The sequence below is a fragment of the Cetorhinus maximus genome, chromosome 1 (genome assembly GCF_964194155.1).
Source record: "Cetorhinus maximus chromosome 1, sCetMax3.hap1.1, whole genome shotgun sequence".
NCBI lineage: Eukaryota > Metazoa > Chordata > Chondrichthyes > Lamniformes > Cetorhinidae > Cetorhinus > Cetorhinus maximus.
This window is the reverse complement of record NC_135879.1, coordinates 84,766,313-84,789,330: the sequence shown is the minus strand read 5'-3', so window position 1 is coordinate 84,789,330 and position 23,018 is coordinate 84,766,313. Positions and strand designations below refer to the sequence as shown.

At 45.1% G+C, this 23,018-nt stretch overlaps 1 protein-coding gene across 4 annotated transcripts in view; it reads right to left on the bottom strand.

Moving 5' to 3' along the window:
• The window catches only part of ndst3 (N-deacetylase/N-sulfotransferase (heparan glucosaminyl) 3), a 1,004,816-nt gene that overhangs the window by 41,747 nt on the left and 940,051 nt on the right, over nt 1–23,018 (bottom strand). For all 4 annotated transcript variants that reach the window (XM_078543131.1, XM_078543140.1, XM_078543148.1 and 1 more), the window contains 2 exons: nt 3,866–4,048; nt 2,636–2,732 (listed from right to left, as the gene is read on the bottom strand). In XM_078543131.1, the coding sequence (XP_078399257.1) occupies nt 2,636–2,732; nt 3,866–4,048 (280 nt within the window). The remainder of the gene's footprint in view (nt 1–2,635; nt 2,733–3,865; nt 4,049–23,018) is intronic.

Genomic DNA, 23,018 nt, shown 5'->3' with positions numbered 1-23,018 from the left:
CCTTTGTGTGCGGCTGCATCAAGCGGTGCGTAGACCCTCAGTACGCAAACACCAAGTGTCACTACGTGCTGAGGTTCTACCTGTCCCCGGTGTTGCGAAGGATGGGTCTGGCCACGCTGCCGCGGAACGCTCCAAGTAGTTGGACCGTGCCGTACCACCTGTCCCTGGTGGAAAAATTTATGCAGAAAAACACCTTTGACCACAAGTCCATCAGGCAGTGGTCAGCACGTAACGTCCTAGAGGCCCTGAGGGATAAGGAGAGGGTGGACCCTGTGGGATGGTTCCCCGAGCAGACTGTCAAAGTCATTTGGCAGAATGCCTCATCGCCAGAACTTTCCAACAAGCACCAAGACGTAGCTTGGCTGGTGGTGAGAAAGGCCCTCCCCGTCAGATCCTTCCTACACGCCAGGAGTCTCACCCCCTCTGCACGATGCCCTCGAGGTGGCTGTGGTGGGGAAGAGACCGTTGTTCACCTCCTTGTGGATTGTGCCTTTGCAAAGAAAGTCTGGAGAGAGATGCAGTGGTTGCTGTCGAGGTTCATCCCGAGCAGTTCTGTGACACAGGACTCTGTGCTCTACGGGCTGTTCCCAGGGACACACACCGAGACAAACATCGACTGCAGCTGGAGGATCATCAACTCGGTGAAAGACGCGCTTTGGTCTGCCCGAAACTTGTTGGTCTTCCAGCACAAAGAGTTGTCCCCGACCGATTGTTGCGGACTGGCACAATCCAAAGTCCAGGACTACGTGCTGAGGGACGCACTAAAGCTTGGGGCAGCTGCCGCAAAGGCGCAATGGGGAAGGGTCGCTGTCTAAGACCTTTCTACCACAGCGCACCGAGAGACTGGGAACTGTTTAGAGCCCCTCGGGCTGTACAGATCAAAATGAAAGGCTGTAAATGATTGTAATATTGTTTGTACTGATGCACCTGGTGATACATTTTGTAAAAGTTTAACCTGGATTGTACCCTTGTAATGTTGTTTTTGAAATGGTTTTGAATGTGATTGAAGATTTTTTATGAATAAAGTATATTTTTACAAAAAAAAAAAAATCTGTTCTTATCAGTTTCGGGCTGTACAGATCAAAATGAAAGGCTGTAAATGACTGTAATATTGTTTGTACTGATGCACCTGGTGATACATTTTGTAAAAGTTTAACCTGGAAAAAAAAAACCCGGAAGTCTTGGTTCTAACTCCACAGCATGTGTCTTTGGTCATTGATAGGTTTATAACCCAATGGCCAACCTGATCAACAGGCTTGGATTCCAGTCAGGCAGTGAACACTCCAGAGAAGGTCACAGGACCAGGTCAAATCCTGACTCTACAGCATGGGGTCTGATCATAATGGGGGCCCAATATCTGACCCCAAGGGCTGGGGGATGTCTGATTCTTACAGAGGCTGGGGAGGGGGTGGGGTGCTGCTGAAGGGTGAGGGGGTACGTTCAATCCTGGGATGGGTTGGGGGTCAATCCCAGGAGATGTTCCATCCCCAATCATGGAACCTGGGGTAGGGGGATTATTGTGTCTAAGATGTGTGCTGATGGCTAGGGAGCTTGGGGGTCTGGCTTGGGGCAGGGGGTGGGGGGGCAGGGTGCAATACAGCAAGGATACATCTTAGGCAACCACAAGCATTCTCATCACTCCCCAAACAAATGTGGCACTACGTAGCTACACAGCTCTATAATATGCTGTTTTTATTCATGCAAGGTAGGCCAGGAGTCCTATTCAACGACAGCTTTCACCTTTAGGTCATGGGTACGATTATCCTCAGCAAGGCACATTTCTATGAACCGCCTCTCCCTCAGGTCATGACAGTCCTGATGGTGTAGCTTTCCAGAGTTCCTTCTCAACTGGCCAGCCACCCGGTTCACGGTTTTGCCACTTCTAGGAAAACAACCAGCTCTTTAGTGCCCCTGAGCTATTCACACAGCTTTCTAGATTTTAGACTCTTTTAGTCAGCTCACACAGTACTAGAGTTCCTGTCCTTTTTTCTGCCAAACAGAAATAAACTGACATTTTCTTGAGAGTGATTTACTCCTTCTCCTCACAAGAATTATCTCTGTTTCTATTTCCATCTCTTTCTGCTTTATCTTTGTGTCTGCATATGTGTGCTTATCACCTTCACCCTCCAGCACCTCTGCTTGTTGTCTGCAGCTGTCCTTTATGTGTGCAGCTATGTGCTGATCACAGTCACACTCCGACTCCTCTGCTTGTACTTCTCTTCTTGTATCTGCAGCTCACCTTTGTGTCTGCTAGCCACACTGCTTCTTTCTTAACTTCCTTCCTGTTGGTTTTGCTCCCAGGTCAATTGTCAACAGATCACATGGACCAGTATTTCTTATTATTCCAAGAAAATTACAATTGAGCCCTTTACAATTGATGCAAACTCTTAAAAAGTCCTTTACAACCATTCTTAAAACCAATTACAGACGCCACAGACTTTTAAAAAGATTATAAATTTTCCTTACTATACAGCTTCCAGGTCAAAGGTCATCGGTAAGTTAAATAAATTAATGCAGAGCTACAGGAGATTTGATATCACCTGCAAATGTAGCATTAGAAGATGCTTATTAGAGCAGTTTGTATAATTAAATGTTCTCCATGCAAATCATTTATAATCTTGCAATAAAAGCTCACCTGTTTTTTGAGGTCCAATAACCAGAAATTTTGGTAAACGATCACAGGTTTTCTCTTTAGACCAGATATCCTTATGTCGTTTATCATCACATGGATTCTGCCAGAAAAAGAGGAAATTGTACACCGTATTAAAACAGCAGTGCTCCTTGGAGTTTAACGCAGCATGAATGGTAATTTTTCTTAAAGGAATAGACACGGAACTCTGTAATTTTGCAGGTTAGTCAGTACAATGGGTGAAAGCCTGTATGTGTGATTTAATTGTTGCATGGAAATTAATCTGTGCCTCCCTATGGAAAGAAATTTCCACCTGAAATCACAACAGTGTCCAATAACTAGATAAAATTTTCCAAGCTGTGTCCAGTTAGAGGTGGGGATGGTCTGAATCTAAAATCCAAACAATAGTGCAACAGAAAGGAGATGTCCTCGACATCACCATGGATTGCTTCCCATACACCCATCTAGATAATAAGTCATTTTCTCCAGCAAGAGAAAGATATGACCAAGGGAACAGAATGTTTTGAGATAGTTTGTTGTGATGAGGCTCTATATAAATACAAATATCCAAATATATGTTTAAATCTGCTATGGAAATTGAGGCATAAACCCCTGTCCCTCCCTCTCAACCACAAGCTTTACTGACACCACCATGGTTCCTGGACAGAAAATTAAATACAATGTCAAACAAATAACCATTTTCTGACACTAATCACATCCACAACAATCCACAACAATTGCACCCATGTAGAAGGGATATGGCAAAAAAACACTTTGCTGTTTATCCCCCCCAGTTTCTGAAATGGCCCAATCTCAAATGCTATTTAACATTTGAACTTTCCCCTGATTCAGACTGATTTAGAGTTATACTTCAGCTTCAGCATCCATTCCTGCCATACTGGCATCGTGACAATTTGTTTACCAATGCAAGTGTTCTTCAGCAATCATAGAAGTTTTGAATTAAAGGAAAAGATTTAGAAAAATATATAATGGGGGGGCGGTGGTTAGGTGATCAGTTTGATGGCAGTCATGTTCTTGCTTGCCGCCTCCTGCTGTTAAAATCACCCCACATTCCAAAACCAGGTAAAGTTATCAGCAAGATGAAGAGAACCCTGGAAGTGCAGTCAGTTCAAAGGAGATTTATACACAAAGCAAGGGCGGCTGGGGGGAATGGTTATGGAACTGTTATCTGCAGAGTTAACAGTGCACTTGTTCTAAGAAGGACTGGAAGCACACCTGCCAGAGTGGGTCCTTTTGTTCTGGAAAGAGCTCAAAGTATTTGTGTGCCAGCTGCACAGGGGGCATAGTTTGCAGCTTCAGGTTGGTCCAGCAATGGACAAAATTCGCCAGGTTCACAAACGTATAGAGTCCCAGTCGATCATTCCCATAGTTGGATAAATGTGTCATGAAGATGCTGATCTGAAAGAAAAAAGAGAAACAGGTCACAGTTCAGGGAGCTCCTTAATTAAAGAGACTTAATTAAAGAATTTCTTCATTAAAGAGACTTCATTTATAATCCAGAGTGGTCAGGCTAGCTTTTTCTTTCCCCCCTCCTGTGGATCATATAGCTTGAGAACTAAAATGTTCTCACCTCATTGCTTACAGACATTGATCGGGATTTTCCGGCCCTGCCGGGCAGGACCTGTCGCGGGCAGGATGGAAAATTTGGCAGACGGGCAAGAAGTCCATTGACACTCAGCGGGAATTTCCAGTCCCGCCAGTGATTCCAGCCACTGCCTCATTTTGGATTAAGGTTTCAGGGGTAAGAAATGCCCTTAGGTCCCATGTTATGAAACCCACACTTATCTCATCGGAAGCGGGAGGTTGGGAACTCAAAGTGCCAACAGACCTCGGAGTTTCTGCACATGCACAGACCGGGAGCGGGCTGCACATGAGCAGTTTTGCATTTCTAAGGTCCCTGGGTCCAGTGTGCCTGTGCAGTAAGAGAATGGCACGAAATCCCACATCAGGTGGCTGGGAGCGGAGCACCATTAAAGAGCAGAGTTCCAGGCAGAGGACAGGGAAAGGTCCCAAAAGAAGAGTCCCAAACAGGGGACAGGGAAGAGATCCCAGTTAAGTTAAAAAAGTTGGCAGGGGCTCAAGGGAAGCCCTGGTAATTGAAAAAGGCTCAGGGAAAGCCCTGAAGATCCAAGAAGGTAGCAGAAGGTTGGCGACTCCGTGCTGCGGGCTGTTGGGGTGAAGGTACCCCTTTAAAACAGTAGGGTTCTGCTCAGCACAGCTGAAGAACTGAAATTATGTTTCTGAGTTGGTGCTTGAGTGCAGACTTGGGAATCCAGGGGAACGGAATCTTGGGAGACAAGATTGAACCCCTGCGAGATGGGCCATCGCTGATGTCATCCGAGCTGAAGTGGCTTGTGGAGAGAACTCTAAGGTTAGATCTTCAAAGGTAAAGACGGGAATCTCTTGTAAGAGAGGCAGAGTTTCAGTGAGATTGGTTGTTACTGATACTGATATAGTGTTACTGATGTCTGGGTGGGTTGTTGAGAAATCCTTGGACTGTTTTGGTCACATTTGCTATTTATTGTGCCACAGTTTGACCACAGTTTGCCTGTTAATTCACATGTACCTCATGTTAACCCTGAATACTAGAGGATAAGACAGATATTGTAAACTGTTTTATCTTTCTGACCTTGTGTAGTAAAGTTTATTTTTGTTTGTTCAAAACTCACGGACTCTTGTGGATTTATTCACTGAGCAACTGTCTTGAATCTCAAACTTTGTCTACTTTAAACAAAACGTTACTGATCCCTAACCAAATCTTAACAAAAACCTGGAGGTCTGGTCAAGGATCATAACACCCATCACCCAAGTTGTCATAATTCATTAACAAGCTGGGTATTTATTTAGATGAAAAATCACATTGCCATTTGTTAATGGCAAAGGACATACTATCTTGTTTAAAAACAAAACAGAAATGTTGGAAAACTGCAGCAGGCCAGTCACTATCTATAAAGAGAAAAGGTGAGTTATCAACTGGGATGTCACTCTTTGTCGCACACATACTAGTTAATCTTGCATGGTGTTTCAACAACAACTTATATTTATTTAGCACCTTTAACAAAATGAAATGTCCCAAAGCATTTCACAGGATCGTGTCACAAGAGGAGTGAAGATTGTGGCCTGAATCTTCCGTTTGGTGTGAGGGGGCGGGCCCTGCACGCTGATGCGTAAAGCATGCGTCCCCGACGTCACCGCACGTCATTGTGATCTTCAGTTCAGCGGGCGAGCACCGGAGTCGGCTGCGCACCCACCGAACTGTCAAAGGCCTATGAAAGCTATTTAAAAACCAATTAAAGGAATTAACAGAGCTGCCCGTCCAACCAGAATGAGGTTTCATGAAGGGTTTATAACTTTAATAAAATTTTTAATGAAAATTCATAGACATGTCTCAGCTCATGTGATTCTGTCACATGTGGGGACATATCCAAATAATTTTTTTCATCCTTTTTTCAAATTTTCATAATCAAACTAATCTCCCTGAGACAGCGCTGTGCCTCAGGGAGATTTCTGCACTCCTTCGCACGCATGCGTGAAAGAGAGCAGGCCCCGACTCTCCCTTCTCCCCCTACCCGCACAGGTAACGCTGAATGCTTCCAGGTGCGCGTCATGCAGGGCGGGCCTTAATTGGCTCGCCCACGTAAAATGCAGCGCGCAGCCGATCGCGGACGGTGATTGACTGCGCGCCTATTGCCCACTCCCGCCCAACATTGAGAAAATTGTCCCCCGTGTGCAGTGTTCAGATGAAAGACAGTTAGAGGATGGGGTATTATTGGAGCAGAGGAACAGAGAAGAGATAGGAATGGCAAAAGAAAGAATTAGGAACAAGTGGAGGAGGGCAGAATAGGGTTCAGCTAGATTTGCAACTCCCCCACTCCTCCATTAGAGGATCTACCAATGATCTCCAGCCTCCAACTGCCCATTCAGTCAAACAGCCTTTCTTCCCACATCTCCATTAATAAACGAAAGTGCTGAAAGAAAATGAGAAAAAAGCCCACAAAATTTCTTAAAGCCCCTATGGCTTTTCTCCTGGTTTACTTGCCGCAGTCTTCAGGAAATTAGTCTTAAATCCTGGAGGGTTGGCAACTTGAGGACCAACATTTGTTTCAGTGGTGGTTTGCAGGAGGTAATTTTGACTCAGCTGTAGGTGGGGAAGTGGGACGAATCCCATAAAGGCAGCAGCAATGAGGTTCCCAAACATCCCCGAATGACTGGGAGTTTTCTGGAATCAGAGGTTCTTATCTGGAGAGCAGCCAATTTAAATTTCCCACCTCAGTACACCCCCATGAATGATGGACACTTAAGTGAGGTACTGTACATCATGACTAATTGTTAGGCATCGAGCATCAGAACAACAACTTGTACCTGTAAATGCTTTTAACATAAATTTCCCATGGTGCTGCACAGGAACCATTATAAAGCAAAATTTGGTTCCAAGCCTAATAAGGAGATATCAGGGCAGATGGCCGGAAGCTTAGGTTTTAAGATGTGTCTTTTTTGTATACTTTATATCTTGGATCTATATAGAGATAATACATCAGCTCTATGTGTGCAGGAACTTCATTTGCAAGAGCTGTATACAATGCTCCAAAATGTCTACTCCATGCTTTAGCTCTGGCTTCCAGCTTTTTCTACAGCTGTATTTACTTTTTTATGAGTCCATGCTCCAGCTTAACATATCAAGCACAGTGAACATCAATAGTAAACAGACTCACATATTCTAACACAGAACAATTGAACATGACAGTCTTAAAGGAGAAAAGTAAGGTAAAGAGGCAGGGAGGTTTAGGGATGGAATTCCAGAGTTTAGGGTCTAAGCAGCTGAAGGCATGGCTACCAATGGTGGAGCCATTGAAATCGGAAATAGGCCAGAATTAGAGGAGTGCAGATAGCTCAGAGGGTTGTGCAGGTGAAAGAGATTATAGTGCAGAGATAGGGAGGGGCAGGCCATGGAGGGATTTTGAAAACAAGGATGAGAATTTTACAAACAAGATATTGCTTGACCTAGAGCTGCATGCGGTTTACCTGCTTCATCAAATAGCCCCCACCCCCTCAACTGGAAATGCCCCCTGACCTTTCCAATCTCCCTGCTGATGCTTTCAATTTCCCCCAACCCTTTAGATCTCCCCTGTAAGGCCTCTGATCTTCCTCCAACTCCGATCTCCAGTTTTCCCTCTGACCTCCAATTACCCCCAACACCCCCCACTGCCCCAGCATTTCTGACCCATCTCTTGCTCCTCTCTGTTCCATAGCTTTGGCTTCATGTTTTACCTGTCCGACAGCCAGCCGGCCTCCTCTCGATCTGGCTGGCTGTGGCTGGGATACAGGGATAAAAATGCTAATCAGATCCTGTTGTTAAATTCGGCAGAACCTGTGGGAAATCTGTTGTCCCGACCTCAAAGAAGATCAGGCTCACTCCACACCTCCAAATTAATGTCCAGCCCATTAGCTCTGTGTGTTTCTCTGCAGACGATACCTCAGTATTTTCAGCATTTTCTCTTTTGATTTCTGATTTCCAGCATCAACAGCACTTTCCTTTTGGATAAATAATAAGCCAGTGCTTAATGAACAGCAGGGGGTTTGTAACGTAAAACTAAGCAGAATAAATCAATTTTATATCAAGATGCAGCCCAAATATCATTAACTTCAATTCAATAAACACCTGTAAGTTGTAAAGACAAACAAACTGCTCCTTTCATTTTACTTCTATGCGGAGCCAAGCAGTAATTTTAATTGATTTCAGAATATTCTGTCTGTATCTCAAAATATTCTGTCAGTGTCTCAGAAAATTCTGTCTGTTTCTCAGAATATTGTCTGTATCTCAAATTATTCTGCCAGTATCTTAGAATATCCTGTCAGTATCTCAAAATATTCTGTCTGTATCTCAGAATATTCTGTCTGTACCTCAAAATATTCTGTCTGTATTGCAGAATGTATGGTCTGTGCAATCTCATCAAAATGTTTGGGCATTACTAAGCTTAGATTAAACAAAAGATGATACCTTTGTGTATCTCGGGTCAATGCCAAGGCAGGCTAAAAACATGCTGACAGTTTTGTTTATCAGTCCAGGTCATTGATATTGCCTTTTATACGATTACAATACAACAGAACGTCAACCATAAAATTTTTGGCCTTGCTTCTATTGTGGGTATTTGAGATATGAGGCTCCTGCCACACACTATCCTTAGTTCAAGCTTAGTATTCCTCCAGTGTTGGGGAAGGATGATCTAAACACAACGGAGCACAAGGAGTAGAAGGTAGCTATGGTCCAAAAGTATTATTACAGCAAGCCACTAGAGGGTACTAAGTGTTCTCTGACTATTTAAGCCTCAACAGTTGCAAGGTACCACTTTACATAACAAAAACAGTAAAGTTCACAGCTATTAGATTTTGAAAACAAATCCATACAAATATATTTAGAAGTGACTGAAGAAACCTCTGAGTTTTAGGCCAAGTAATTATTAATCTAGATATGGATGATAGTTCCCTTCCACCACCCATATGAGCATACATACATACGCATTCCCACTCCACAATTACAGATATATCATTGCACTGGGGGTTTTGCTGGTGTAATTTGCATGAAAAACTAACCACTATTCAGCTTGTTCTGGTTTTGCACTTGGGCATTACAATGTAAAATAATTAACATAAAGAACTACGCTGGAACTATCAGGGTTTGTCATATGTAAATGATTATAGGCAATTTTGTCCTACTATCTGGTTAATTTTTGACTGGAGTTCTTTACCTGATACACTTAAACTATTCGGAGAGAGGCGACTTATAGCTTGTGGCGCTTCATCCACTTTTAATTGGCTAGAGCTCATATAAAAAGGTCCATTAGCGAGATGTATATGGTCAGTTCCCCTTGCCTAGGAGATTGACATTCACTTAATTAGTGGCTATGTTGTTTGGTGGCTGGTTAACTCAGATAGTTCAAGCATGGTCCTAATAACTCCAAGGTTGTGGGTTCCATCCCCATATTGGCCAGCATGCCTGTTCTGAAAGACATTGTACAGGGGCTAAGGTGGCCAAGAGGTTTAGGTGATGGACTGCTAATCCACTGTGTTCTGTATTTTAAAAAAAATTATTCATGGGATGTGGGTGTCGCTGGCTAGGCAAGCATCTATTGCCCATTCCTAATTGGCCTGGAATAGGTGGTGGGAAGCCACCTTCTTGAACTGTGGTAGTCCCTGTGTTGTAGGTACACCCACAGTGCTGTTAGGGAGGGAGTTCCAGGATTTTGACCCAACCACAGTGGAGGAACGGCGATATATTTCCAAGTCAGGATGGTGAGTGGCTTGGAGGGGGGCTGGTGGTGTTCCCATGTGTCTGCTGCTCTTATCCTTCTAGATGGCAGCGGTCGTGGGTTTGAAAGGTGCTGTCTAAGAAGGCTTGGTGAATTCCTGCAGTGCATCTTGTAGATGGTACACACTGCTGCTACTGTGTGTTGGTGGCAGAGGGAGTGAACGTTAGTTGATGGGGTACCAATCAAGCGGGCTGCTTTGTCCTGGTTGGTGTCGAGCTTCTTGAGTGTTGTTAGACCTGTGCTCATCCAGGCAAGTGGAGTGTATTCCAACACACTCCTGACCTGTGCCTTGTAGATGGAGGACAGACTTTGGAGAGTCAGGAGGTGAGTTACTCCCCACAGGATTCCAAGCCTCTTACCTGCTCTTATAGCTGGAGTATTTATATGGCTAGTCCAGTTCAGTTTCTGGTCAGTCGTAACCCCCAGGATGTTGATATTGGGGAATTCAGTAATGGTAATGCCATTGAATGTCGGGGGAGGAAATGGTTAGATTCTCTCTTGTTGGAGATGGCCATTGCCTGGCACTTGTGTGGCGCGAATGTTACTTGCCACTTGTCAGCCCAAGCCTGGATATTGTCCAGGTCTTGCTGCATTTGGACATGGCCTGCTTCAGTATCTGAGGAGTTGCGAATTGTGCTGAACATTGTGCAATCATCAGCAAACATACCCACTACTGACCTTATGATGGAAGGAAGGTAATTGATGAAGCAGTTGAAGATGGTTGGGCCAGTACACTACCCTGAGGAACTCCTACAGTAATGTCCTGGAACTGAGAAGATTGACCTCCAACAAGAAAAACATCTTTCTTTGTGCTAGGCATGACTCAGTGGAGTGTTTTCCCCCTGATTCCCATTGACTCCTGCTTTGCGATGGCTCCTTGATTCCACACTTGGTCAAATACTGCCTTGATGTCAAGGGCAGTCACTCTCATCACACCTCTGGAGTTCAGCTCTTTTGTCCATGTTTGAACCAAGACTGTAATGAGGTCAGGAGCTGAGTGGCCCTGGTGGACCCCAAACTGAGCATTATTGAGCAGGTTATTGCTAAGCAAGTGCTGCTTGATAACACTGTTGATGACTCCTTCCATCATTTTACTGATGTTCTAGAGTAGACTGATAGGGCAGTAATTGGCCGGGTTGGTTTTGTCCTGCTTTTTGTGTACAGGACATACCTGGGCAATTTTCAATATTGCTGGGTAGATGCCAGTGTTGTAGCTGGACTGGAACAGCTTAGCTAGGTTCTGGAGCACAAAAGGGTATAAAAAAGCCCATCTGGGAATCCCACAAACAACTGTGCTTGTGGTTTTAAGCATCACCTGAGTAATGCTACCTTTTCATCTAAACTATCTGTAGCAATGATGGTTTTATTTAGGCGTAATGTACCTTTAAGAATAATTCTTGTTAAGGAAGATCACATGATCTATCATAACCAATATGAGTATAGTGCAGGCTACCTCAGGAGTTAGTAGTGTAGAGATAGAGTTGGAGTTGAAAGCACACATGTAGTTGCTGCTGAGTACTTTGTAAATAAACTGAAAGTTTCCACCCAAGAAGTGTCGCGGATCAACTCTATCAATAGTACCTACTCGGCTGCCACTCACAACAAACTGGCGACGAGGATAAAATAAGATTAAACAGAAGAAATCAAGCTGAAAAGAAATTGGCACTGTACCTCGACCAGTGATTGTAAGTGGAAAGCTCCGGTAAAATTGAAGAAGATAACTTCTCTCAAAATGCCGCAATTCCAAGGAATTGATCCTTTTGATCCAGCCACACACAATTGGTCTCATTACATAGAACGTCTTATGTTCTTTTATCAAGCGAACAAGATTAGGGGGAAGAGAAGAGGTGAGCGATCCTCTTAAGTACATGTGGGAATAAAACCTACGGTTTGATTCAAGGTTTGACGGCACCCGGTGTCCCAGATTCAAAACATTTTGATGAATTTGTGGACCTCATGAAGGCTCATTATCAACCAAAGCCCTCAGTATGATGCAGAGGTTCAAGTTTAATTTGAGAAATAGAGCCCTGGGTGATACAGTAGCATGCTACATGGCAAATTTGAAGCAGCTAACGGAACATTGTAAGTTTGGTACATCTTTAAACAACATGCTCAGAGATCGTCTAGTGTGTGGTGTGAATGAGGACACTATTCAGAAAAGGTTATTGTCTGAAGTGAATTTGGATTTCAAGAAGGTGCTAGAGATAGCACTGGCCATGGAAAGCGCAGTAAGAGACTCAAAAGCAATACAGGGCACACAAAATGGCGCCGTCCTCCACATCGGGTGAGAAACCCCAGCCAAAAAGGGCACGGAAATGCAAGACTCTGCGGAGAAGCGGGAGAAACAGCCCCCGCTAGCTGAAGAGTAAGGAAAAACAATCTAGCAGCAAAATCACAGAATAATTTCAATAGAGGTGGAAACAAGCAGCCTTTTAATGATTGACAATTTTAAAAAATTGAATGCTATTATTGTCACAGAAGTGGGCATATAATGAGACAGTTTTAATAAAGATTCAAACAGGCTTGTAAACAAAAGAAGCTCAATGAAATCTACAATGTAGAAGAGCCTGAAACAACAAATCAGACATTTACTCATTGTTTAACCTGTAAGTTGGAAAGACATAACCAATATTTGTTACAGTGAAAGCAAATGGCAGACCTGTTAGAATGGAAGAGTCCACAGGAGGATCCACTACAGTAATTGGGGAAAATACCTTCAGATATCTGAATAATGGTGAACATCAATTAAATTTGGAAGAAACAGCGACCACGCTAAGAACATATGCTGGTGAAGACATTCAAGTAAAAGGCACAAGCAGAGTAACCGTCCCTTATGGAAGTCAATCGGCAAAGCTACCCTTGATAGTGGTAGCAGGCAAGGGGTCAAGCCTCCTGGGGAGCTACCAGTTAAAGGAGATTAAGTCAGAAATGGCTGAAATTTTCCAGTTGAGAGCAAGTAGGCTACCAGAGCTACTTCAAAAGTCATCACAGTCTTCAAGAACGAACTTGGGAAAATCCAAGGGCTGTAGGCAAAAATTCATGTGGACCCGGAAGCAATCCCTCAGTTCATGAAGGCAAGACTGGTGCCATTCGCAATGCGAGAAAAAGTCAATACTGAACTGGACAGACTAGAGAAACTGCGCTTTATACAACCTATGCAGTTCTTAGAATGGGCAACACCCATAGTCCCCCTCCTTAAATCTGACCATCGCATCCGAATTTGTGCAGACTACAAATTGACAGTTAATAAAGTAGCTAAACTAGAGAGACACCCCATACCAAAAGTCCAAGACCTGAATTCCAAGCTTGATATGAGTCATGCTTATCAACAACTAGAGTTAGATAATGCCTCCCAGGAATTTGTCACAATTAATACCCACAATGGGCTGTACCAATATACTCGATTACCTTTCGGCATCTCCTCAGCTTGTGCCATCTTTCAGGGAACAATGGAGAGCTTACTGCATGGACTGCCCCAGGTTGTAGCATATTTAGATGATGTACTGGTGACAGGATTCACTGAAAAAGTGCATTTGGCAAACTTAGAGGAAGTCTTAAAATATTTCTTGTAAGCTTGAGTGCGTTTAAGAAAAGAGAGGTGCATGTTCCAAGCGAGGGAGGTAGCCTTATTTGTGTCACGGGTAGATTCACAGGGTCTCCACCTGGTTGAGGAGAAAGTGAGAGTCATAAGAGAGGCACTTGTGCCAAAGGATGCCTCAGAGCTCAAAACATTCCTGGGAATGATCAACTATTATGGGCGGTTCTTACCCAATTTGTCTATAGTGCTGGCCCCACTGCATTTTCTACTGTAAAAGAACCAACATTGGTCTTGGGAGGTGCCCCAGAAAGAAGCTTTCATAAAGGTGAAACAATTATTGCACTTGTCTAACCTATTAGTACATTAATACCAGACACAAAATTTGGTGCTGACGTGTGATGCATCTCCCTACGGAACGGGAGCAGTTCTCTCTCATCGGATGGACAATGGCACGGAAGGCCGATAGGTTATGTATCAAGAATGCTCACCACAGCAGAAAAGGGATACTCGCAGATAGAAAAAGAGGGCCTGTCCATCATCTTTGGTGTCAAGAAATTTCACCAGTACATACACGGCCATCGCTTTACAATAGTTTCAGACCACAAACCATTGCTAGGATCGTTTAATGAGGACAAGGCTGTACCACCCTTGGCCTCAGCAAGAATACAACGATGGGCTTTAATTTTGGCAGTATACGAATACACTTTCGAACATAGGCCTGGTAATCAATTCGCAACGTCAATGCCCTTAGTCGTTTGCCTTTACAAGAAAATGATGAGCACCACAGGAACTTGTTTTACTGTTAAATTTCTTAGATTTCTTTCTGGTATGTGCTCGACAGATCAGAGACTGGATAAGTCGGGACCCAGTCCTATCTCAAGTATGAGAATACGTGCTTCATGGTTGGCCACAAGAGCCTGTATTTGATGAAATGAAACCATTCTTCAACAGAAGACATGAAATAACCAGCCAGGATGGCATCTTATTGTGGAGAGCACGAGTGATAGTTCCTCCAAAGGTAAGGGAGCCACTTTTAATTGAACCACTCAGCGCACATCCAGGAATTTTCCGAATGAATACCATAGCTTGCAGCTATCTATGGTGGCTGGGATGGATGGCGAAATAGATAATTTCGTGAAGAATTGTGTGCAATGTCAGGAACTGCCAAAGTTGCCACCAACAGCTCCGTTACACCCTTGGGAGTGGCCAGGAAGACCATGGGTGCGGTTACACATTGACTATGTGGGACCTTCCATGGGAACAATGTTTCTGCTCATTGTTGATGCCCACCCAAAATGGTTGGGCGTATATGAGGTGAAGTCACCAATGCTGACTGCTACAATTGAGAAGCTATGTCAGAGTTTTGCCATTCGCGGACTACCAGAAGTAGTCGTATCAGATAACGGCACGGCATTTACAAGTGCTGAGCTTCAGTGATTTATCAGCCTCAACGGTAACACTCATGTAAAAGCTGCACCGTACCACCCTTCCTGGACTGGTTGATAGGGTAGTTCAAACGTTCAGGGCAATCATGAAAAAGCTAATGGGTGATTCCTTAGCAACCAAGATAGCACGCTCTCTTTTTCATTACAGGACTACCACTCACACAACAACAGGTGTCACACATGCAGAGTTATTGTTAAAATGCCGTCTCAAGACGAGATTGAGCTTAATATTGCTAAATTTAGATGGGAAGGTGGAAAGGAGTCAGGGAAGCCAGAAAACTAGACATGACTGGCATAGTTGTGAGAGGAAATTTACTGTGGGAGAGACGGTATATGTGAAGAACTCCGGTGAAGGACCAAAGTGGTTACAGGGTGAAATAAGTACAGTGACTGAATCTCTTTCTTACCACGTGGAGGTGGAAGACAAACCACCAAGGCTTGTTTCGACTAGTGATCATGACCGGGTCTGCATTTCCTGCTGAGAGTACTCAACCCAGGTCAGACATGTCGATGTTCCTTTAAGAGTTGAAGATATAGGACCTCAGGTGCCCATTGAAGCACCTAATGTTCAGGCAACTCTGGAAAAGAAAGTTCCTGACAAAGAAGCTGTTCCACACGTTCCACACAAAGACATTCCACACGTACCAGAAAACCACCTGAAAGACTGAACTTGTAAATTCCTTACCCGGTGTAAATATTATGTTGTCTTGAAAAATATGTACTTGTAAATATAATATATATATATATATATCCGAGTTAAAGGGGGAAGAATGTAGTAATTATGGTTTTATTTAGGTATAATATACTTTTAAGAATAATGCTTGATAAGGGAGATCATATGATCTATAGTAACCAATAGGAGAGTAGCGTGGGCTACTTCAGTAGTTAGTTGTATAGAGATAGAGTTGGACAGCAAATGTGTAGTAGCTGCTGAGTACTTTGTAAATAAACTCAAAGTTTCCATCCAAAAAGTGTCTGCGGGTCAACTCTATCAATAGTACCAACCTGGCCACCACTCACAACACTATCAAACACATTTTTGTTTTAATGCTGCATTATCCAGGAAGGAGGTTGATTTGACAAGTTTTTACTCGAGTCAGACATTATTCTTGAACAAAGCATTTTGAATTATGTTTGAAAATGTTAGATTCCTCAAATTGATTTAGACAGTATATATGATGGAAGCAATGCTGACATAAAATCAAGCACAAATCACCAGAATTCATTACACGTAGATAATATGTGGCAACAGAAACTGTCCTGCGCCAGAATCAGGTTATTTTTCGATATGATTACCTGTCAGGTTGGTGTGAAGACTTGTGGATCGTTTTGGCATAACTGTGGAACATGAGCAGTGTTGCAGTTTCCAAGGAAATCCCTTCACCACCGAATTATGCTGAAACATTGTTATGCGTGGATTCTCAAACATTCACTGCTTTCAAGGAACATCTGCCAACATCCTCTGCCACTCATTTATATAGCCCCATCCCCATGCAAAAGACCAGCTGGTGGGAGTTTTCTGGATTTATGCAAGTAATGCTCCGGGATGGCCTCACAACAGACACAGCATGTCTCAAAGTCACCTGATATCTCCGTAACCATGATTTACAGAATTTGACAACAACTTTTTGTGCGGTTTATAAAAGAAACTTCTTACTGAGGCCTGCACTGCTTAACAAATACGTTGTTAGTTTCAGGAGCCTGGAATATATTGGATACCTGTCAACCCCACATGTGCAGCAGGACTAAATAGCTGGAATGCCCTTCCTAATAAGCATATATTCAAGGCTGAGTCAGCCGGATTTTTGATGGACAGGGACGTCAAGGCTTGTGGGGGACAGGCAAGAAAGTGGCGTTCAGGCCACAATCAGCACACCCATGAGCTTACTGAATGACAGACCAGGCTCAGTGGGCTGAATGGCCTACTCCTGCTCTCATTTCTTATGATCTTATACTCCTGTTCTGCGCAATAATGGAAGGGAAAAAGGGCCAACAGAGGCAGAAGTCTCCAAGAGTGAGGCACCAGGGCAAAAGGCAGCAGCCCAATATATTTTGCCTGTTGGCGGCCCTGTATTTGTGCTCTTTTTCTGCTAGTTTTTTAGGCAAATTATCTCGGCAAGTGAGGGCTACTTTAAGACTTTGCAGTCATGCACTGGCACAAGGTCCCAGTCAGTGACCTCAAATTGATCCAGTAACCACCCACCACTGGCAGCCATGGTCAATCCGGACAGGCTCAACTCTCAGCCTAATGTATTCCATTTCTGCATGACTTTTCTGGTCTGTGTGTCATCGCAGCTCTAGAGCAAGCCATGACTGACCGGTGGGATGTGGGCAATGTATATGGCTTCAGGGTTATTGTCCTGTTTAAGTTTTGTTGGCATAACAGAAATATAGGAATCTGCCAAGGTGAAGCTATAGGTATTCCTCAACTATTCAGGAAAGATAGTTGAGTGACGCAAGGACAGGAAAAGACCAGGAATTTAAAAGTGAATAAAAGAGACCGACAAGTCGAGAAAGATAAACACAGGAAGAAGCAGAAACAAAATACTGCAGATGCTGCAAACCTGAAATACAAACAAGGAGTGCTGGAAAACACAACAGGTCAGGTAGCATCTGTGGAGAGAAAAACAGAATCAATGGTCAGAAATTCTTGAACTTAGATCATTTTCAGCTGTCAGGACTATTTTCAGGTCCTGATCCTGCTTGCAGCAGCAATGCGTCTTCCGGTTCAATCTTCCAGAAGGCGGACAACTAAGAGTCCGGGCGGAATTGTCCATTTTTGAGACTAATGCGGTGACAGGCAGGTTTGGTAGCACCTACCCCACTGCTCAGAATGGTGGGAATTTGCGCCCGATTACGTGCTCAGAAGCTCATTAATTATACACAGGCAGATATCGAGCCAAATGACCTAGCCAGTTGGAAGCTGAGTCACCTGCCCGCCAGGCAGGGTCGAAGCTTCAGGCGCCATATTAAAATGCCTTCCAAACACATACATCTCATTCTCTCCAGCCCACCTGTCTTCAGGACACGCACAGAGATGTTGTCAAGACAGAAGAAGGCTGTAAGCCTCAAGAAGGCAGCAGCACCCTGCTTCACCAAACAGGCCCTCGAGGCCTTGATCAGAGGAATGTAAGCGCACAGGCATATCCTGTACCCTACGGATGGGTCCGGGAAGCACACCAGCCTCACCTCTCTGGCCTGAGAGGCCATCACAAGGATGTCAGCGCAGCTGGCAACAGTGCCCGAAACACCATCCAGTGCAGGAAGAGGATGAACGATCTCATCCACTCCCTCAGGGTAAGTCATCCTTTAGCTCCCTCCAATATCAAACTCTCATCTTGTGCTCAAAGGGCTACTTTCTTTGGGGATCTCACACAACTATTAGCAGGGAACATGTGTCCCTGGTGATTGTCTCATGAAAACTTGCACATCTATCATCTGCACACACTCCATCCTCAGCCGCTTCACCACACACAGGGGACATGCATCTTCCCCAACCTATGCTCCATCCCTTGCCAGCGCATGCTTTTCTTTATCTTCATTCAGGGCAAGCTTACCCACAAGAAGCAGGAAAGATCGCAGACCAAGGGAGAGATGGCTGACATCAATGCCCTCAGACAATTCGAGGAGGATGCTGCTGAGATCACTGGGAGGAACAGGATTGCTCCTGTGGGGAAGGGGAGATTGGATTATCCCTAGTAACCTAGTACAGATCACACCTCCATCAGTTCATCACACCCTGACAATCACAGTGAGTGACATGCAGTCTTATCTTCCCATGCTCATTGACTGAAACACTATTATCTATCTTATAGGCACCAGCAGATTGAGGCACACAAGGGTGCCCACCATAAGTCCCAGGTCCCAGACCATGTCCGAAGAGGAAACTAAGGAAGAACCATCACTGTGCTCACCCGCATCCTCCACTAGCGCAGAAATACACACCTCAGTGGGGTGTAGTTCTAGATTAGGCTCAGGCTCACCCACTGGAGAACACCTCACTGACACGTCCCTGCAGCAGTCAGAGGCAGGGACAACCAAGGCCTCCAGCACCTGGAGGGCTGCTGGAGACCAGCCACCCGCTAAGTTCGAGTCACATGATGAGCCTCTGTGAGTGGCCACCAACTCAATGCTGGAGATGCAACAATAGGCAAAGGAACATCAGGCAGAAATTCAGCAGCCACTCAGCAGACTGGGGCAAAGGATAGAGGACTCCATTTCCATTCTGTCTGATCTTGTGGCTCCAACATTCGAGTGCCTCAAGCTCACCATGGGAATGTCGGTAATCACTATGGACACCTTGGTTCAACAGGTTTTGCCAAATTTGCATTCTGCCCTGGACTCCATGACCAAACACACTGGTGGGCATCATCAAGATGTGGGTGACAGGGGGACGAGGCACCTTGACCTTCTTCCATGTGCAGCATCTCCTCAAGTAGTCAGGGCAGGGCCCTCAGGTGCCCACAGGGGAGATGAGCATCAGCCAGACACCCAGGGGCCTCCTTTCAGGACACTCCAAGGATGTCGAGCTGCTCCAGTTCCCCACTGTCTGTGACCCCATCCACTTCAGTTACTCAGCCTGAGGAGGGTGCATCTGTCCCTGAGCAGGCCTTGTGCCACGAGAAGACATCTGCCAAGGTCATCGCAGATATCAGGACATAGCAGTCAGCAGGCTGCCTCCACCTCCGCTGTGGATGTCGGTGCTGCACCCAGGCGTAGCGGTAGGGTTAGAAAAATTAAGAAATTTTGAATACACTTTTGGGTCACAGCTGTGCAACCACTGTAAAAATATTGCACTTTTGTTAATACATTCGATGTTTCTGTGAATGGCTTGGTCAACTGAAGGCATTGTGATTATTTACATATGAATCCTCTTATTTCGAGGTTTATCCATCCTCCCACTCAGTTATAGCCTCCCACTGTGAGATTAACATTCATGTGATATCAACCTCCCTGAAGACAGTCTCTGCACCTTTGTGTGATGTCAGGGAGGTGTGTTTAAGTGTGTGACGTATGCGCTTCTAATCCTTCTTCCTCATGAAAGACCACTGTGTGAGGGCAGCTCATCAGTCTTGATTGACGAAGGACAGTTGTGTCTTCTCAGTGGTAGCGGCAAAAGGCAAGACATTTACGGAAGGAGGAGGTTCCCAGTCATGTCCACACCTCACTGGCTGCTGTGATTTCAACATTATCTGGTGGTGACTGCTTCAAGTCAGTTCTCGCATCACTATCATTGTTTACTGGACTCTCACTTCACAGAATGAGCGCATGCACAGGGCACCGCGGACCTTTATACAGGTCATGGCCTGGTAAATCATGAGGCCTGAAAGTGCAAGTGTGAATGCTGGGCTCATTTTTAATGCACATGGTTGGACATCCCCTGAGATGAAGGTGAATGGCATTGAGGGCTTGGTGAAATGTGACCATCTCCCCTTGTCTTAACTTTACTCCTCCTGGAACCTGTCAGTGATTAAAGTGTCACAGGCATGTTTCCCATGTCTTGCTTCCTCCACGACACCTCAGCACCATCATGAGGTTCCTGGGCCTCTGGATCTTCATCCTCTAATGAGCTCTCATCCTCCTCCATTTTACCCTCTGACAAGGGATCTCTTTGCATTGCCAGCACAACACAAAGCAATGATGCATGAAAGCCTATCTGGAGTGTACTGTCGTGTGCCAACTGAGTGGTCCAAGCATCTGAAATGCATCTTCAGAATCCCTATGGTCTGCTCTATTAGGGAGTACATGGAGCTGTGAGCAGCGTTGTACCTCTCCTCGGAATGACTCTGGGGACTTCATGCCGGTGTCATGAGCCAATATTACAGTGGGAACCTTTATCCCCAAGCAGCCATCCCTGCAGACATTCAGGCCCTTCGAAAATCTTAGCCACCTGGGAGTGACTCAGGATGTAGGAGTCATGGCAACTTCCAGGGTACCGCGCACAAATGTGCAGTATGTGCTTCCGGTGATCACACACCAGTTGAACATTTATGGAATTGTAGCCTTTGCGTTTTATAAACATTAGGGGCTGCTGCCATGGAGGCCTCAAAGCCACATGGGTACAGTTGATTGCACCCTGCACTCTTGGGAAGCCTGAGATGGTGGTGAATGAAGCCGGTGAATCTCGCAGCCTGGCTATCTTCATCCAGAGCAAAGATAAAGACAAGGCAGCATCAGCAGCAATGCAAGTAGGGCTGAAACCACAGTAGACCATTACAGCTCCTGTAGGAGCTTCACTATCTAGAACTGTTCCTCATTACTGCCTCCAATGTTGCATTTCAGAGACAAGGTCAAAGAAGAAATGGATCCAGGGCCTAATGCTGCTTTCCTGAAGGTCTGAATGCAATGGAGGAGGCAAAGGAGGGAGAGGTGATGCAGAGCACAACTCCCCCAGGAGGCCTTCATCCAGGACAAACCTCACATATTGATGTGTCTTCCTGTAAAGGCACCTGTGAAATCCTTTAATCTTCGATGTGTTGCTGAGCGCGAGATGCCACACAGGTCTCCTGGAAAGATCCAGAGGCAAAGAAATTGAGCGCTGCGGTCACCTTTAAAGCCAGTGGCAGGGGATACCCTTAAACTCTATATGGTGCCAGGTCTTCACAAAGAATGTGGCATATGTGAACAACCAGTGCTTGGGACAAATGTAGATGTGCCTGGCATTGTCTCTCACTCATTTGTAAACAGGAGGGTCTTCTTTGGTACACCCTTGGTCTGGCAGTTTGCCTCCATTGTCTGGGTCTCTCCTCCTGACCCTCTTGTTCTTGCTCTGGTTACCCTTGACCCTGGACATCAGGCAGGGCCTCCTGGGGGAGCTGTACTGTGCATCGCCTCACCCTGCTTTGCCTCCTCCATTGCATTAGGACCTTCAGGAAGGCAGCATTGAGCCCTGGATCCATTTCTTCTTTGACCTTATCTCTGAAATGCAACATTAAAGGCAGTAATGAGGAACAGTTCTAGATTGTGAAGCTCACAATCTGCGCCCTACAGGAACTGTAATGGTCTACAGTGGTTTCAATCCTACTTGCATTGTTGCTGATGCTGCCTTGTCTTTGAGGCGCTACCACCCACACTGAGGTCACCAAGATGCCATCCCAGGAACGTGACTTCTCAATCCCTGATTGGTGTGAGAAGGTTTGAATGGCAAGCACTACCTAACCTGGTTCCGTGTTCCAATCTATGATCTGGCATTCCAATTAACAACACATTGCTTCTAATTAATGACTGGATACCCTTTGGCCTGTTGGGAATGCCAATTCTGGAGAGCATCCAACTGGCCTCCATAAATGGAATGACATATATACTGCCCTGTGCTCCTCCCTGAAGCCTGCATTCCCAAAGTATGCATTCAGCTGTCTTAATGCTGTTATTCAGCAAACTTGATGTGAAGCGACTGAGTAATGAGTATCCTTCTTGCAGCACTGATAAATGCATTGGTTTCCAATGGCTTTTTGCGCTTGGAGGACTGCCTCCTTTCTGTAGAATAAGACTCCAGGTCACCCTTGCAGCACCAACAAGTTCAAGGGCATGCCCAGAAAGTGCTGCAGTGTTCTCCTCCCACATAGCCTCACACCCCTCCTCTTCAGAATCGCTTCCACTTTCGAATTAAAACTGTGCAATAACTCCAGCAGAGCAAGATGGTAGTTACCGCAAACTATTTTGGAATGAGCTTCGATGCTCCCTCTCTGACTGTGTACCTGATATTTACCTGGAACCTCACAATGTGAAGGTAGAGCTCCCTCCTGTTATTCTCCAGCCTCGCCCAATAATACCAAATCCCATAGCTGTTATGGTGGACATTCCTACCCTCCCACCTGAGCCCATCACTACTGAAGTGCTCATGACCCAGCTCGACCTCTACCCTCCTCATATAGACGCTGTGCACAGTCATCTAACGAGATGAAACCACCACCCCCGCTTCCCCACCTCATGACAGCTTCACATAACCCCCCTTTATTGTGTGTTCCCCAAATACAGGTTGCAGATACCTCCCATTACAATCACCATACCATCTGCAGCACAGTAAAGACAGACAAGCCCATGGACAGCAACTGTGAGGCTGCCCTGCACACCAACCT